General features: G+C 48.6%; 1 protein-coding gene across 1 annotated transcript; it reads left to right on the top strand.

Annotated features, from left to right (window-relative positions):
• The first annotated feature begins 58 nt into the window (after positions 1-58).
• Positions 59-16246, top strand: ATP6V1B2 (ATPase H+ transporting V1 subunit B2). Its single transcript, XM_063175089.1, has 14 exons — positions 59-177; positions 4432-4487; positions 5285-5383; positions 6840-6933; positions 7032-7109; positions 7891-8030; positions 8135-8236; positions 9311-9408; positions 10500-10623; positions 11710-11860; positions 12881-12963; positions 13046-13150; positions 14585-14714; positions 14799-16246. The coding sequence occupies exons 1-14, from the start codon at positions 69-71 to the stop codon at positions 14933-14935; spliced, it is 1506 nt and encodes a 501-aa protein (XP_063031159.1). The 5' UTR covers positions 59-68; the 3' UTR covers positions 14936-16246.
• Positions 16247-17464: the final 1218 nt, after the last annotated feature.

Raw genomic sequence — 17464 nt, 5'->3', positions numbered from 1 at the left:
AGTGGGCGTGTCCCTGTGGTCGCTATAACAGCGCATGCGCATCCGCCCCCCTCAGCAGCCGGTCCAACATGGCGGCGGTGCGGGCGCTGCGCGGGGCCGTGAACGGCGCCGGGCCCGGTGGGCCCCGCGAGCAGGCGGCGGCTCTGACCCGCGATTTCCTGTCCCAGCCGCGCCTCAGTGAGTGCGGGGGGACCCGGGGTGGGGTGCGGGAGGGGGGATCCGCCCGCCTCGGGGGCCGCAGCGCCGGGCCCGGGCAGGCCGCAGTGCCGGCTCGCCCACCCCCTCAGAGCAGCCGGGGTTAATTAACAACCTAATTAACACCGTAATTAACCCGGCCCGTGTCCTTCCCGAAAGCCGGGGTTTGTTCCCGGAGCTGGAAGTGCTGGCGGTGGGATGGTGTCTGTATTTAACGCTGAATTGAGAAATCGGGTGAAAAAAGGGGAAATGCGGGGCTTTGGTGAAATCGCTTTATGGCAGCGCAGTGAGGAGAAATCAGAGTGCTTGAAGGTGATTTTATGGCTGTAATTACGTAAAATGGCTTTGCCTGTGCCCTGAATAGCACCGGGAGCTGCAGGGGCTGCCCAGCAGCTCCTGGGTCACGGATCCTTGGGAATCTCCGCCAGGTTTGGGAGCCAAACCCATCGCTGCAGTTCGGGGCTTTGCCTGGAGCAGAGGCTGCTGGCAGGGCGGGGGCCGGGGGCACCGCAGGGTTTTCCGTGGAGATTTGGATTTTCCCTGAACTGGGAAAATGGGAAATGTTCCGGGCTGCTTTTGGTTTGCCGTGGAACTGCCTGAGAGGCCGATTGAGGAAGGAGAGCTCATGGGACAGTCACGGGGTGGAATGTCTCACTCGGGGTCAGCCTTTCCACATCAAATGCCTCACCCAGGGTCAGCTTTTCCATTCCCTATTCCTGGTTCCTTCCTGATTATCCCGTTCCCTTATATCCCATTCCCTGTTGCCAATCCCATTCCCGGTTCCTGTTGCCCTATTCCCTGCTCTTATTCCCGATATCCTGGCCCCATTCCCGACCCCGTTTCCTGGATCTCAATCCTGGTTCCCAGTCGCGTTCTTGGCTATCCCAGCCCCGTTCTCTATATCCCAATATCCCATTCTTGTTACTAATCCCATTCCCTACATCCCAGTTCCCAGTCCCATTCCTAATATCCCAGTACAGTTCCCTGTTACTATCCCCATTCCCTGTATCCAAGTTCCCATTACCAGTTCCATTCCTGATTATCCCAATCCCATTCCCATATCCCAGTTCCCAGCCCCATTCCCTGTTACTAATCCCATTTCTTATATGCCAATACCACTCCCTGTTCCCTATCCCATTCCTTAGATTCCAGTTCCCAGTCCTGGTTCCTGATCCCATTCTTGATTATCCCAGTTCCCATTCCCTATATCCCAGCCCCATACCCTTTTACTAATCCCATTCCCTCTATCCCAATACCACTCCCTGTTACCAACCCCATTCCCTGTGTCCTGTGTCCCATTCCTGGTTCCCATTCCTATTCCCTGTTGCCATTCCCAATGCTGTTTCCAATCCCTTTCCCAGTTCCCATTCCCTATATCCTGGTTCCCTGTTCCTGATCCTAGTGCTGTTCCCATTCCCAGTTCCCAATCCCATTCCCAGTTTCTATATCCTGGTTTCCATTTCCCGTTCCCAGTTTCCATTTCCTGTTCCCAATCCCATTCCCTATATCCTGGTTTCCATTTCCCATTCCCAGTTTTTATATATTGGTTTCCATTTCCTGTTCCCAATCCCATTCCCTATATCCTGGTTCCCTGTTCCTGATCCCAATGCTGTTCCCATTTCCTGTTCCCAATCCCATTCCTTATATCCCGGTTTCCATATCCCATTCCCAGTTTCCATTCCCAGTTCCCAATCCCATTCCCTATATCCTGGTTTCCATTCCCCATTCCCAGTTTCCATTCCCAGTTCCCAATCCCATTCCCTATATCCTGGTTTCCATTCCCCATTCCCAGTTTCCATTCCCAGTTCCCAATCCCATTCCCTATATCCTGGTTTCCATTCCCCATTCCCAGTTTCCATTCCCTGTTCCCAATCCCATTCCCTATATCCTGGTTTCCATTTCCCAATCCCAGTTTCTATATCCTGGTTTCCATTTCCCATTCCCAGTTTCCATTCCCAGTTCCCAATCCCATTCCCTATATCCTGGTTCCCTGTTCCTGATCCCAATGCTGTTCCCATTTCCTGTTCCCAATCCCATTCCTTATATCCCGGTTTCCATATCCCATTCCCAGTTCCCAATCCCATTCCCTATATCCTGGTTTCCATTCCCCATTCCCAGTTTCCATTCCCAGTTCCCAATCCCATTCCCTATATCCTGGTTTCCATTTCCCAATCCCAGTTTCTATATCCTGGTTTCCATTTCCCATTCCCAGTTTCCATTCCCAGTTCCCAATCCCATTCCCTATATCCTGGTTTCCATTTCCCAATCCCAGTTTCTATATCCTGGTTTCCATTTCCCATTCCCAGTTTCCATTCCCAGTTCCCAATCCCATTCCCTATATCCTGGTTTCCAGTCTTGTCCCCGTTCCCTGTTCCACATCCCATTCCCTATTTCCCCATGTCCTGTTCCCAATCCCATTCCCCATGTCCTGTTCCCATTCCCTGTTTCCAATCCTATTGCTTGTTCCTGTTCCAAAACCCATTCCCCGTTCCTGTCTGCTGGGATTTGGGATCCTGGGGTTTGGGATCCTGCCTGGGCTGTGGGTGTCCCCACTGGGGTTTGGGATCCTGGGATTTGGGATCTTGGCTGGCCCCACTGGGATTTGGGATCCTGGGATCATGTTGGTGTCACCCCCAGGAGTAGGTAAAATGCTCCAGAAATTCCTGTAATGGCAGAAGGAAACACTGGGATCATCTTCAGAAGCAGGAAAAATGTTCCAGGAATTCCTGTCATGGAAAAGGAAACACTGAGGTCCTCTCTAGGAGCAGGAAAAATGCTCCAGGAATTCCTGGAATGGGGAATAAACATTGGGATCATCTTCAGGAGCAGGAAAAATGTTCCAGGAATTCTTGTCCTGGAGAATAAACACTGGGATCATGTTGGTGTCACCCCCAGGAGTAGGAAAAATGCTCCAGAAATTCCTGTAATGGGGAATAAACATTGGGATCATCTTCAGGAGCAGGAAAAATGTTCCAGGAATTCTTGTCCTGGAAAATTAACACTGGGATCACCTTCAGGAGCAGGAAGAATGCTCCAGGAATTCCTGTAGTGGCAAATAAACACTGGGATTGTGTCAGTGTCACCTCCAGGGAGCAGGAAGAATGCTGGACACCCAATCCTGTCCCTAATCCTTCCTGTGGGGTTCCCAATAAACAGAAATCAGGCCCCAAATCTGAGCTTGGTGCAGGGGATGGAGTGGGAAATGGGGTTGAATGGGAACTGGGATGTGGGAAGGGATTAAGCAGGAACTGGATCTGGAAAATGGGATTGAATGGGGAAGGGGGGGAAATGGGATGTGGGAAGGGATGAAATTGGAAGTAGGAAATGGGAAGTGGGAAATGGGATGTTGGAAGGGATGAAGTGGGAAATGGAATCTGGAAAGTGGAATGAAATGGGAATTAGGATGTGGGAAATGGTGTCTGGGATGTGAGAAATGGGAACTGGGATGTGGGAAGGGATAAAATTGGAAGTGGGAAATGGGATGTGGGAAGGGATGAAGTAGGAACTGGAATCTGGAAAATGGGATTGAATGGGGAAGGGGGGAATGGGATGTGGGAAGGGATGAAATTGGAAAGTAGGAAGTGGGAAATGGAATCTGGAAAATTGAAATGGGAATTGGGATGTGGGAAGGGATGAAATGGGAATTAGGATGTGGGAAATGGGGTCTGGGATGTGAGAAATGGGAACTGGGATGTGGGAAGGGATAAAATGGGAAGTGGGAAATGGGAAGTGGGAAATGGAATCTGGAAAATGGAATGAAATGGGAAATGGAATGTGGGAAGGGATAAAATGGGAATTAGGATGTGGGAAATGGAATCTGGAAAATGGAATGAAATGGGAATTAGGATGTGGGAAATGGGGTCTGGGATGTGGGAAGGGATAAAATTGGAAGTGGGAAATGGGATGTGGGAAGGGATGAAGTAGGAGCTGGAATCTGGAAAATGGGATTGAATGGGGAAGGGGGGAATGGGATGTGGGAAGGGATGAAATTGGAAGTAGGAAATGGGAAGTGGGAAATGGGATGTGGGATGTTGGAAGGGATGAAGTGGGAAATGGAATCTGGAAAATGGAATGAAATGGGAATTGGGATGTGGGAAGGGATGAAATGGGAATTGGGATGTGGGAAATGGAATCTGGAAAATGGAATGAAATGGGGTCTGGGATGTGGGAATTGGGTCTGGGATGTCCCTGAGGAAGTTCCCATTCCTGACCCTGCCCTGTGGTTTTTTTTTGCAGCTTACAAAACCGTGTCAGGTGTGAACGGGCCCCTGGTTATCCTGGACCAGGTTAAGGTAAATTCTCAGCTGTTGATGGAGATTTTGGAGGGAGAATTGCCAGGAAAAGCTGGGAAAGATAAAATCCACCTGCTGGCAAGCTCCCCAGAGCCACCTTGGTGCATTTCTGACTGCTGGGATGAATGGGAGTGGGAAATTCCTCTGAGGCAGGAGGAGAGGGAGAAGGGAAGCAGAGTTTGAGTTTTCCTTTCCTTTCTAGGGGAAGGAAGCAGAGTTTGAGTTTTTCTTTCCTTTCCTGGGGAGAGAAAGGAAGCAGAATTTGGGTTTTTCTTTCCTTTGTGGGGAAAGGAAGGAAGCAAAGTTTGAGTTTTCCTTTCTTGGGGGAAGGAAGGAAGGAAGCAGAGTTTGAGTTTTCCTTTCTTGGGGGAAGGAAGAAAGGAAGCAGAGTTTGAGTTTTCCCAAACCCTGGAATGCTGATGAATTTCCAAGCTGAATTAAAGCTGTTTGCTTTGCTCCCAACCTTTCTGTTTCCACATCTGGAAAAGGAAGCTGTGGACACTCCTGGCTTCTTTTCAGGCAAATCTGCAGGTTTTTCTTCTTGTGCAGAGGCTGCACTGAGTCTTTCTGCCACAATTTGGAGATTTTAGAACTAATTCTACCATCTCCAACCATCCAAACACTCACATAGAAACACCTTTCACTTTCGAGATTTCATATCCTGGGCAGGAGTTTGATTGAGATGATAAATTATTCATAAAAACCAGAGTAATTTTTCAGAAACTAGGTTGGGAGGGTGATGATTTTTGTTTTCTGGCTGCAGTTTAACCCCTTCCCTCCTCCCTGTGCCTCCTCAGTTCCCCAGGTACGCCGAGATCGTGCACCTGACCCTGCCCGATGGCACCAGGAGGAGCGGGCAGGTGCTGGAAGTCAGTGGCTCCAAAGCTGTGGTTCAGGTAGGAGCAGGAGGCTCTTTCCCCATCATTAATTCATCAGGATGAGCCCCAAACCAAATCAAACCTGCCTGGAGCTTAGTTCTTTTTCAATGGAAACAACAAAATCACCTGCTTGTTCCAGTGCAGGTGGCATTGATAATTTGAGAAAATTTCTGACCGTGCACAATGACATTTTTGTTTCCATTATCACTGGATTTATTTCCATTTATTTCCAACCCCCACTGCATTCCTTTGCTCCAGGATTAAAGGAACCCCCTGGAATTTGCAGTGTTGGATTCCAGATCAACCCCGTGCTGATATTTTAAATATTTCTCCTAAAAATCTGTTTCTTGTTCACATGATTGAATCCAAAGAACTTGCCACTTGAGATCCAAGGAATTGCAGCAGGTTTGGTTGCTTGTTGCTGATAGAATTTAGGATTTTTTAGGAAGCTCTTTCCCATCATTAATTCATCAGGATGAGCCCCAAACCAAATCAAACCTGCCTGGAGCTTTGTTCTTTTTCAATGGAAGCAACAAAATCACCTGCTTGTTCCAGTGCAGGTGGCATCGATAATGTGAGGAGATTTCTGACCATGCACAAAGACATTTTTGTTTCCACTCCCTCTGCATTTATTTCCACCCCACTGCATTTATTTCTACCCCACTGGATTTATTTCCAACCCCCACTGCATTCCTTTGCTGCTGGATTAATGGAACCCCCTGGAATTTGCAGCGTTGGATTCCAGATCAACCCCGTGCTGATATTTTAAATATTTCTCCTAAAAAGCTTTTTCTTTTTCACATTATTGAATCCGAAGAACTTGCCACTTGAGATCCAAGGAATTGCACCAAGTTTGGTTGCTTGTTGCTGATAGAATTTAGGATTTTTTAGGAAGCTCTTTCCCCATCATTAATTCATCAGGATGAGCCCCAAACCAAATCAAACCTGCCTGGAGCTTTGTTCTTTTTCAATGGAAACAACAAAATCACCTGCTTGTTCTAGTGCAGGTGGCATTGATAATGTGAGGAGATTTCTGACCATGCACAATGACATTTTTGTTTCCATCTTCACTGGATTTATTTCCATTTATTCCCACCCCCCTGGATTCCTTTGCTGCTGGATTAATGGAACCCCCTGGAATTTGCAGCGTTGGATTCCAGATCATCCCCGTGCTGATATTTTATATATTTCTCCTAAAAAGCTTTTTCTTTTTCACATTATTGAATCCGAAGAACTTGCCACTTGACATCCAAGGAATTACACCAGGTTGGGTGGCTGTTGCTGATAAAATTCAGGATTTTTTTGAAAAACAAGATTTTTTTGTGGTGTTTTCCACCAGCTCTTGCAGCCCTTTCAGAGCAGCTCCTGCTTTGTGCCCTGAGGCTGCAGGTGAAGCAGCATTCAGGAGTTACTTTGTGAAGCACAAAACTCCTTTCCTGTGGTTGATTTTTTATTTTTCCTGCTGCATTTGCAGGTATTTGAAGGCACTTCAGGGATTGATGCCAAGAAAACCTCCTGTGAGTTCACTGGGGACATCCTGAGGACCCCGGTCTCAGAGGACATGCTTGGTGAGGATTTACCTGTGGATGTGGCCAGTGAACAGAATTATTCAAATTTATCTGCTTTTCACAATAATTCTCATTTTTTTTCTTGCTCTTTCCTATAGGCAGAGTGTTCAATGGGTCAGGAAAACCCATAGACAGAGGTCCCATTGTCTTGGCTGAGGATTTCCTGGACATTATGGGTTTGTTCTTAATCCTTTTTTTCTGAGGGGGAATAAAATCAAACCCGGTGTGTTCCAGCTGAATTTATATCTTTGAACACAAGAACTAACTCTATTTGTTTTATATTACAACACAAGATCTAACTTGGGAGGAGCTTATTCTCATTTTTGAGTATGTGAATGGCACCAAATTCTAATTAAATTATGCAAGTGCAGGGAGATGAGGGAGCAAAAAATTTTCTGCAGTGTTTGAAAGATGCTCTTTGTTATTTGAAAACTTAATCTACAGCACCTAAAGGTGAAATTCTGATAACCTGGCAGAGTTTTAAATCATTTTTACCACTGACATGAGCATTTAACAGCAGAATCTTGGGTTCTGAAAGGTCAGGTGTGACCAGGGGCAGCTGAGATCTGTTGGTGTCACAGTGGGATTTGTATTTTTTGAATTTGTGTATGGCATCAAATTCTAATTAAATTACCAAAAAAATTTTTTGCAATGTTTGAAAGATGCTCTTTGTTATTTGAGGTGAAATTCTGATAACCTGGCAGAGTTTTAAATCATTTTTACCACTGACATGAACATTTCACAGCAGAATTTTGAAAGATCAGGTGTGACCAGGTGCAGGTGAAGATCTGTTGCTGTCATATTGGGGTTTCCACTCATTTTTGAGTATATGTATGACCAAATTCTAATTAAATTACCCAAGTGCAGGGAGATGGAGCAAAAAATTTCCTGCAGTGTTTGAAAGATGCTCTTTGAGTGTCCAGGGAGTAACTTTGTGTTCTCTCCACCATCCCACAGGCCAGCCAATCAACCCCCAGTGCCGGATCTACCCAGAGGAAATGATCCAGACTGGCATTTCTGCCATCGATGGCATGAACAGCATTGCCAGGGGCCAGAAAATCCCCATTTTCTCAGCTGCTGGGCTGCCCCACAACGAGGTGAGGCCCTCAGAGCTGCTCTAAACCTGGTGGGAGCCAAAATAAATTTAATTCTGGGCTGTGGGACAGCATCAGGTGCAAACCTTGGGGTGTTTCCTTTCTAGATCGCAGCGCAGATCTGTCGCCAGGCTGGCTTGGTGAAGAAATCCAAAGATGTGATGGATTACAGCGAGGAGAACTTTGCCATTGTCTTTGCTGCCATGGGGGTGAGCCCACAGAGCTGGGGCAAGGTTGGGCTGCAGGAATCAGAGACATTCTGAGAGTGGCTGAGGCCTGAGCAGCTTTTGTGTGTGTGTGTGTGGAATTAAAGAACGGGTGAAAATCCCCAAGGCTGGATCTGCCTCTGGACAGGCTGCTCAGAGAAGCTGTGGCTGCCTCATCCTTGGAGTGTGCAGGGCTGGGTGAGGCTTGGAGCACCCTGGGGATGGTGAGAGGTGTCCCTGCCCATGGCACTGGATGGTGACTCTTTACACAGGGTGATTATTTACACAGGGTGACGATTTCCAGATGCGAACGAGATGGGACTGCTGGGAACGTGCCTTGAGCTGTTTTATTTTCCAGCATCACTCCCATTCCATGGTTATGACAATGGGAAGATGCCACCAGCTCACATCTCAGGCAGCAGGCCAAAAAACTTAATATTACAACTCACTTTAAAAGTTTTTTGACCCAATCACACAAAGCAAAAGCACATTGACAGTAGTTCTATCCAACCACTATGAGCGCAGGTACCTTTGGTTAAACAATGCTTGCTTATTTCGAATACAATACCTGCTTGTGAGCCTTAAACACAATGAACAGAGCTCCATTGTTAATCTTTAACCTTCCCAATATCTCTCTAGATAAACTTCTCTGCAGCTTAGAGAGTTATTCTAGACAAGCATTAATACACAGTCCATTGTTCTATTTGTCCTTGCTTTTCTACAGTTTAAATAATTTTTCTGCTGACCAATCTCATGGCTGCTGCTCAGCTCTGATCACAGTTCTGCTGTCTCTGAGGCCTTTTGCAGCTTTCCCAAAACCCTCTGATTTTGTGGATTCCCGCAGAGGGGTTTTTGGGGTCCCTCTCCACCCAAACCATTCCATGATTCCAACAAAGCCTGGCTGGTCAGGATAAAACACCTCAGACTTGATCTCCAGCCTGGAATTCCAGAATTTGCTCACTCTGACAGTGTAGAGGAACCTGATGGCTGGAGATCTTTGCAGTGGGTTATTAATGAGCTCATCAGCCCTTAATTGGTGGGGAAATGAGCCAGGTCCAACGCAGAGCTGTGCTTTAGGTGAACATGGAAACCGCTCGGTTCTTCAAGTCGGACTTTGAGGAGAACGGCTCCATGGACAACGTGTGCCTGTTCCTGAACCTGGCCAACGACCCCACGTGAGTGGCACCCCCTGAGGGGGCAGGACAAACACCTGGGGGGCACAGAGCCTTCTGGGGGGCACAGAGCCTTCTGGGGGGGTTGTGCAGGTGCCACTTGTGGGGTGGGGCTTTGTGGCAGCAACGCTGGAAGTGAAATTCGGATGGAGCTGCGAGTGCAGTGCTGGTGGTGCAGCTAAAATGCTGCTCCAGGTGCAATGGTGCTGGAGCTGCTGCAGATGTTGGGGAAGATGAAACAGGACAACCTTATCAATATGATTGCCTGGCAAAAGATTTTGAGATTATGGAAATTATAAGTGAGACTGAAATGAAAGCAAGCTTTGAGATCCCTCAGTTACTGAACAACTGGAAAACAATGGTGTGGCTGGCTGAAGGTGATCCCCTTTTGATGGAACAACACCCTCTGCTTGCAGACAGGCCAAGGCTCAGAGCAGACCCTACAGCTTGGCAGAAGGGCCCAAAGAGGAGTTTGTAGGGTTTAAAATGTAACACAGGATGGTAACGTAATGATTCTTATAGGCTGTATGTAAATGCTGTAGGATTTGTATCTTGGACTAGATTGGTTAGTGAGAATCAGAATATTCAACACAGAAGATGATTTACTGTATTGGAATGGGAAATTTGCTCTTTTAGCTCTTACCCTTTTACTCTCTCACCCTCTCATCCTCTCTCCCCCTCTTTTCTCTCAGGCCTGCTCTGAGCTGTGCCTGGCTGCTCCCAGCAGGGCCCTGCACTTGGTCCTTTGCAATAACCCCAAATTCCACGACCAGAAGAAGATTTATTGTATTGTAACAGGAACCTTGCCCTCTGATCCTCTCTTTCACTCTTTCATTCTCTCTTCACCACACTCTTTATCTCCCTCCCTCTTTGGGGCTGCTCTGAGCTGTGCCTGGCAGCTCCCAGCAGGGCCCTTTGCAATAAACCCCAAATTCCACGCCCTGGCTTCAGAGATCTGTCGTCTCCATCCATCCCAACCGTGCTACCCCCCATCATTCCTTCATGCAGGGGCTGCACTGGAGCTGCAGTGGTGCCAGGCAGCCCCAGGTGTGGCTCTCAGGTGTCCCTGCAGGTGACAGCAGTTTGTGTTGCAGCATCGAGCGCATCATCACGCCCCGGCTGGCGCTGACCACGGCAGAGTTCCTGGCCTACCAGTGTGAGAAACACGTGCTGGTCATCCTGACAGACATGAGCTCCTATGCTGAGGCTCTGCGAGAGGTGTGTGTGCTCATTAAGGTGTTAATTAATGGGGGTGTTGGCAGAAAGGGGTGCTCTGAAGTGAGGAGCCGAGCTGCTGCTCGAGCTGTTGGAATTAATGTTCATTGGGATGGTTGGGAGCAGCCGGTGAGGATTTTTGGTGATCCTTGGTGGGCTGGGATTTATTTCACTGGTGGCAATTCCAGCCCTGGAAATGTCCAAGGCCAGGTTGGACACAGGGCTTGGAGCAGCCTGGGATGCAGCCTCCCTTTTTATCCCAATTTCCAGCCACATTTCCCTTCTCTCTTTCCCCATTTCTGAGGTGCTTGAGAGGTTCAGACTCCCTGGAACACCTGATCCCAAAGATTCCCCTCTAATGTATAACCCTGCCTTTTCATTTTAATTCTTATGGAATTTAGGGTTTTTTCCCCATTGGCTGAGGTACTTGGAGGTTCAGACTCCCTGGAACACCTGATCCCAAAGATTCCCCTCTAATGTATAACCCTCCCTTTTCATTTTAATTCTTACAGATTTAGGGGGTTTTCCCCATTGGCTGAGGTATTTGGAGGTTCAGACTCCCCAGAACACCTGATCCCAAAGATTCCCCTCTAATGTATAACCCTGCCTTTTCATTTTTAATTCTTAATGAATTTAGGGGTTTTTCCCCATTAGCTGAGGTACTTGAGAGGTTCAGACTCCTCGATACGCCTGATACTGAAGATTTCTTTTTCCCTTTTAATTTTTAATTCTTTCAGAATTTAGAGGCTTTTCTTCTCCATTGTTTCTTTCATCTTTCAATGTCTAATTTCATTTATCAGCAAACCTAAAGTTTATTTATAAAAGTCAATCTCTTTTTCCATTCATCCATCAGTGGAATCCTTCCCATTGTTTCTTTTATCTCCCAGTGCTGCTTTTATCTCCCAGCAGACCCACAGCTTGTTTGGAAACACAAATCCACCATTCCTCTCATAACCTAAAACTATAATTTTAAGAGAATTAACACAGCATAACTTTCTAACACAACACATATAATATTCATTTGAATATTTGCCGAAAGCTAATAATTAAATACTCATTTTTTTTTTCACATTTTTTGTGGCTGTCCAGGTGTCAGCAGCTCGGGAGGAGGTGCCTGGGCGCCGAGGCTTCCCTGGCTACATGTACACCGACCTGGCCACCATCTACGAGCGTGCAGGGCGTGTGGAGGGCAGGAACGGCTCCATCACCCAGATCCCCATCCTCACCATGCCCAACGACGGTGAGTCCTTGTGAAAAATGTGCCTGGAGTCACTGGGGCAATGTGCCACCTGTTGATGGAGTGACAAAACTGTCCTTTGTCCCCTTAAAAAGGAAAGAAGTTCAGAGGTTTAGGTGAAAAATGCCTCTCATAGGATCTGGGGAACTTCACCTCAAACTTAAGGAGAGCAAATTGGTGAGTCACTGTAGGAATGTGCCTCCTGAGTGACAAAAGTGTCCTTTGTCCCCTCAAAAAGGAAGGAAATTTAGAGGTTCAAGTGGAAAAGGCCTCTCATAGGACCTGGGTTTGTTCTGAAGTCTCAAGAGTTCACCTCAAACTTGAGAGCAAATTGGTGTAGGAATTCACTGTAGGATTGTGCCTCGAGTCCCTGGAGGAATGTGCATCTTGTTGACTGAGTGACAAAACTGTCCTTTGTGCCCTAAAAAGAGAAGTTTAGAGGTTTAGGTGAAAAAGGCATCTTACAGAACCTGGGGGACTTCACCTCAAATTTAAGGATTCCCAATTGGACAAAGCCAAAAAGTCCCACCTGGGCAATTCACTAGAATAAAGAAGAGAACAAAGAAATTAATCACTTTTGTGAGGTGTTTTACCAGGAGGAAGAATCTCTTGCACCTGGCTCGGTATTTTCTCTGTAAAGAGTTTGTTATTTTGCCTTTTATTAAAACCTTTTTGTTTCCAACACCACCACAGAAGCCATCCTGCTGATTTTATGCCATCTGAGGTAGCTGAGCTATCTTGGGTGTGAAATAAATCTCCAAGAGCTGCCTTGGGGTCACCCAGCAGCACAGCAGTCCTGGGGCCTTTAGGTTTCTTTCCTGCTCCAGGTTTTGGTGCTTTCTGCTAAAAATGTTCTGCCCTTTGAGGGCTCAGGCTTGGTGCTCATCCAAGAACACTTGGGATTTGTGGAGGGAATAATTGCTGAAGTCACCTGGCAACCTGCAGCTCAGTGCTAAAATGGATATAAAAAAGGCTGAAAATTTTCAAAACTTCTTTTTTTTTTTTTTTTTTTTTTTTTCACAGATATTACTCATCCCATCCCTGACTTGACTGGCTACATCACTGAGGGACAGATCTACGTGGACAGACAGCTGCACAACAGGCAGGTGTGTGCCTCATTGCTCTCAAGGTGCTTTGGGTTATTCTGAATTTGAAGGATTCCTGTTAATTCTGGGTGTTCTCCCCCAGATTTACCCTCCCATCAACGTGCTGCCCTCCCTGTCCCGGCTGATGAAGTCGGCCATCGGCGAGGGGATGACCAGGAAGGACCACGCTGATGTGTCCAACCAGCTGGTGAGTACAGAACCCCCTGGGCTGCCCAGCTGAGGCATCCAGAACATTCCCGAGGCTGCTTTCACTAAGCCTTGGCTGAGTGTTCAGTGAGAGGTTTGGAGTTTGAAGAGGAATTGTGGATGATTCCAGAGGAGGGGAGAGCCGAGCTGGGGGTGTTCACATGGAGAGAGCTCAGAGCCACCTCCAGGGCTTGAAGGGGATCCAAGGAGATCTGGGGAGGACAGGACACAGGAAATGGCTTCCATTGGCAGAGGGCAGGGATGGATGAGATATTGGGAAGGAATTCCTGGGCTGGAATTCCCAGAGCAGCACCAGGAGAGCTGGGGAGGGACTGGGGATGAAGGATGGAGGGACAGGACACAGGGAATGGAATCCACTCCCAGAGGATAGGAATGGATGAGATATTGGGAAGGAATTCATGGCTGGAATTCCCAGAGGAGCACAAGGAAGAGAGCTGGGGATGAAGGATGGAGGGACAGAACACAGAGAATGGAACCCACTTCCAGAGGACAGGGATGGATGGGATATTGGGAAGGAATTCATGACTGGAATTCCCAGAGGAGCACCAGGAGAGCTGGGGAGGGAGTGGGGATGAAGGATGGAGGGACAGAACACAGGGAATGGCTTCCACTCCCAGAGGATAGGAATGGATGAGATATTGGGAAGGAATTCCTGGCTGGAATTCCCAGAGCAGCACCAGGAGAGCTGGGGAGGAACTGGAGGGACAGGACACAGGAAATGGAACCCACTGCCAGAGGGCAGGGATGGATGGGATATTGGGAAGGAATTCCTGGCTGGGAGGGGCTGGGCTGGAATTCCCAGAGGAAACAATGAGTTATTTACAGAAAGTGTGTGAGAAAGTTTGCTACAAGAATGTAAACATCAGAAGGCTTAGAAAATGTTAAAAAATCAGGGTGACAGGGAGGGACAGAACACAGGGAATGGAACCCACTGCCAGGGGACAGGAATGGATGGGATATTGGGAATTGGGAATTCCTGGGCTGTGAGGGGCTGAGCTGGAATTCCCAGAGGAGCACAAGGAAGAGAGCTGGGGATGAAGGATGGAGGGACAGGACACAGGGAATGGAACCCACTGCCAGAGGGCAGGAGTGGATGGGATATTGGGAATTGGGAATTCCTGGCTGGAAATCCCAGAGCAGCACCAGGAGGGACTGGGGATGTGGGATGGAGGGACAGGACACAGGGAATGGAACCCACTGCCAGAGGGCAGGAATGGATGGGAGATTGGGAAAGAATTCCTGGCTGGAATTCCCAGAGAAGCTGTGGCTGCCCGTGTATCCCTGCAGTGCCAGGCTGGGACAAGCTGGGGCAGAGGGAGGTGTCCCTGGCGTGGCAGGGGTGGCATGAGGTGATGATGATGATGATGAGGTTTGAGGGCCCTGCCAGGCTCCCTGAGCCCCCTTTCCCCCCCAGTACGCATGCTACGCCATCGGCAAGGACGTGCAGGCCATGAAGGCCGTGGTGGGCGAGGAGGCGCTGACCTCTGATGATCTCCTGTACCTGGAGTTCCTGCAGAAGTTTGAGAAGAACTTCATCGCTCAGGGTAAGGCTGGCAGCAGCTGCCAGCGGGGCAGGGATCACAGCAGGGTGTTCCTTGTGCCACTCCCTGCCCCTCGTGTCCCCGCAGGGCCCTACGAGAACCGCACGGTGTTCGAGACGCTGGACATCGGCTGGCAGCTGCTCAGGATCTTCCCCAAGGAGATGCTCAAGAGGATCCCCCAGAGCACCCTGGCCGAGTTCTACCCTCGGGATGCCAAGCACTAGCCCGGCTCCTCGTGCCCCTGCTCTGTGGTTTGGTTTCCTTTTCCATGTGTTGGTGTTTCCCTGTCGCCCTCCCAGCTCCACCCAGCAGCAGGTGACACTTGTGGCGGTGTTCCCAGCTGAGAGCAGTTTGGAAAATTATTCCCTTCTCCCACAGGCTGCATCTCCAGGAGGATGCTGTGAAAATGTGCAATAGCCACCATGAGGTTTTGAGCTTTGAAATGAGCTTTTTGTGGGGTTCTCAAGGTGCTGAGCGTGACCAGAAATTGCAAACCTTCACTTTGAAAGCGTGGGTTAGAAAAAATGAAAGAGGAAATGTAACTTGCATTCCTTGGTGGCAACAAATGTGACAACATTTCCTTGGTGAAAAATGCAGGTTTGTAAGCAGGGCTGCACATTCTGAAAGGATGTGGAGGTGACACTTCCAGCAAAGGTGGAAAAGTCCTTGTCCTTTCAGAGGACAAAGGCCCCTGAGGTGCTACCTGAAATTACCAGGGTCAAGCTTAATTATTGAACTGCAGGTTTTAAATTGAAGTTTGCAGAGTAAATTTCCTCTTTCACCCTCTTTTGGTTGGATTCTGGAGATGCCAAACAGAACCAGCAGCTCAGTTTGGGCTCAGAATTGTCACCACAGCTGTTGGTGCTTCAAGGCTTTGTGCTGCTGCTGAGGGGAATCCTGAGAGCTGAAAACCAACCTAAAACCTGGCCTAGGTCTGCTGGTGTGAGCTCAGCTTTTAAACCATGGCCTGCACACACAAGGCAACAGGAGCTGATAAAAAAGGCAGCTTTCAATGTCAGAAGGGATATTTCCAACCTGCTCCAGGTGTGCCATGGCTGGAGCTGTTGTGGTTTGCACTCCAGGCACAGATTTGCCTCAGCATTCCCAAACTCTGCAGTCCTGGCTGGGCAATTCCGTGTTGTTCCTTTTTCCAACAGGTTCAGCTGAGGCTCTGGGCCCGCTGCTGCTGCTGGCACAATTCCATCAATTCCTTGCTTTTTCCAGGCTTTCCTGTAGTCTGAGCCCTGGGCTGGCTCAGCAGAGCATGTTGCACCTCCCTGCAGTGTCTGGGAAGGTGCTAACATGACTGGAATGTGCAAATTCCAGCTTTCCCTGAGGTCCCCATGTGCAGTTCTCTGGTTTGTCCCGTGTTCTCTGTGGCTGCAGCAGCGACTTGATTCCAGTGCATTCCACCCAAAGCTGTGTCCAGTCTCTTTTTCCTGAGGTTCAGGATGGGAGGGCAGAAGCCTTGGCATGAAAACACTTTAATGTAGAGAAATCTCTAAATAAATTAAATATGGAAGGTGTTAAACAAACGGGAGCTTTGGTGGTGAAAATTCACTTGGGGTGTTCCTGTCCCTGGGAATGGAGCAGCTCCAGTGTGGATTCAGGGTCACTGGAGCCACCCCCACATTGTCCCTGAGGAGGAGGAGGAGGAGGGTTTGACCTTCAGCCCCAGTCACGGGGAAAGGCTTTGCAGGAATGTGCAGGGAATGTGATCCCTCTGTGCTCACCTCCCTCTGCTGGGGGAGGCTTGGGAACCTCAAACTCCTGGAAAATCAGCTCAGGCCCCACTTGGGCTGGGGTTTTGGGTGTGATCAGCACTGGGGTGGGGGGGTCAGTGAGCCCAGAGCCTTCATCACCCCGGGCAGGTTACAGGGTTAGGAGAGACCCTGGACCAGGGCGGGACAGACTGAGCCTGCCCAGGGCCCTGGAAACCCAGGGATGGGCAAAGCAAACCTGGAATGGGCAAATCAAACCCTGGAATGGGCAAACCCAGGAATGGGCAAACCTGGAATGGGCAAATCAAACCCAAGAATGGGCAAACCTGGAATGGGCAAATCAAACCCAAGAATGGGCAAACCTGGAATGGGCAAATCAAACCCTGGAATGAGCAAACCCAGGAATGGGTAAATCAAACCCAAGAATCACCAAACCAGACCCAGGGATGGGCAAATCAAACCCAGGAATGGGCAAACCTGAAATGGGCAAATCAAACCCAGGAAATGGGCAAACCTGGAATGGGCAAATCAAACCCAAGAATGGGCAAACCTGGAATGGGCAAATCAAACCCTGGAATGAGCAAACCTGGAATCGGCAAACCAAACCAAACCCAGGAATGGGTAAATCAAACCCAAGAATGGGCAAACCTGGAATCGGCAAACCAAACCAAACCCAGGAATGGGCAAATCAAACCCAGGAATGGGCAAATCAAACCCAGGAATGAGCAAATTAAACCCAGGAATGGGCAAACCTGGAATCGGCAAACCAAACCCAGGAATGGGCAAACCTGGAATGGGCAAATCAAACCCTGGAATGGGCAAACCCAGGAATGGGTAAATCAAACCCAAGAATGGGCAAATCAAACCCAAGAATCACCAAACCAGACGCAGGAATGGGCAAATTAAACCCAGGAATGGGCAAACCTGGAATCGGCAAACCAAACCAAATCAAACCCAGGAATGAACAAAAGTAGGAATGACCAAACCAGGTCATGGAACTGCAGGAAATGAACAAAACCAGGATTGAGCAAA

This window comes from Melospiza melodia, chromosome 23 (assembly GCF_035770615.1).
Source record: "Melospiza melodia melodia isolate bMelMel2 chromosome 23, bMelMel2.pri, whole genome shotgun sequence".
Classification (NCBI taxonomy): Eukaryota; Metazoa; Chordata; class Aves; order Passeriformes; family Passerellidae; genus Melospiza; species Melospiza melodia.
Note: the sequence above shows the minus strand (reverse complement) of the source record. Positions and strands in the feature narration are given on the sequence as shown.

Bases quoted from the DNA above. Each gene is read 5' to 3' on its own strand.
- ATP6V1B2 (XM_063175089.1), top strand. From the start codon at position 69: ATGGCGGCGGTGCGGGCGCTGCGCGGGGCCGTGAACGGCGCCGGGCCC. The intron at 5,384-6,839 runs GTAGGAGCAGGA...CTGCATTTGCAG, and splicing joins GCTCCAAAGCTGTGGTTCAG to GTATTTGAAGGCACTTCAGG. The intron at 12,964-13,045 runs GTGTGTGCCTCA...GTTCTCCCCCAG, and splicing joins GACAGCTGCACAACAGGCAG to ATTTACCCTCCCATCAACGT.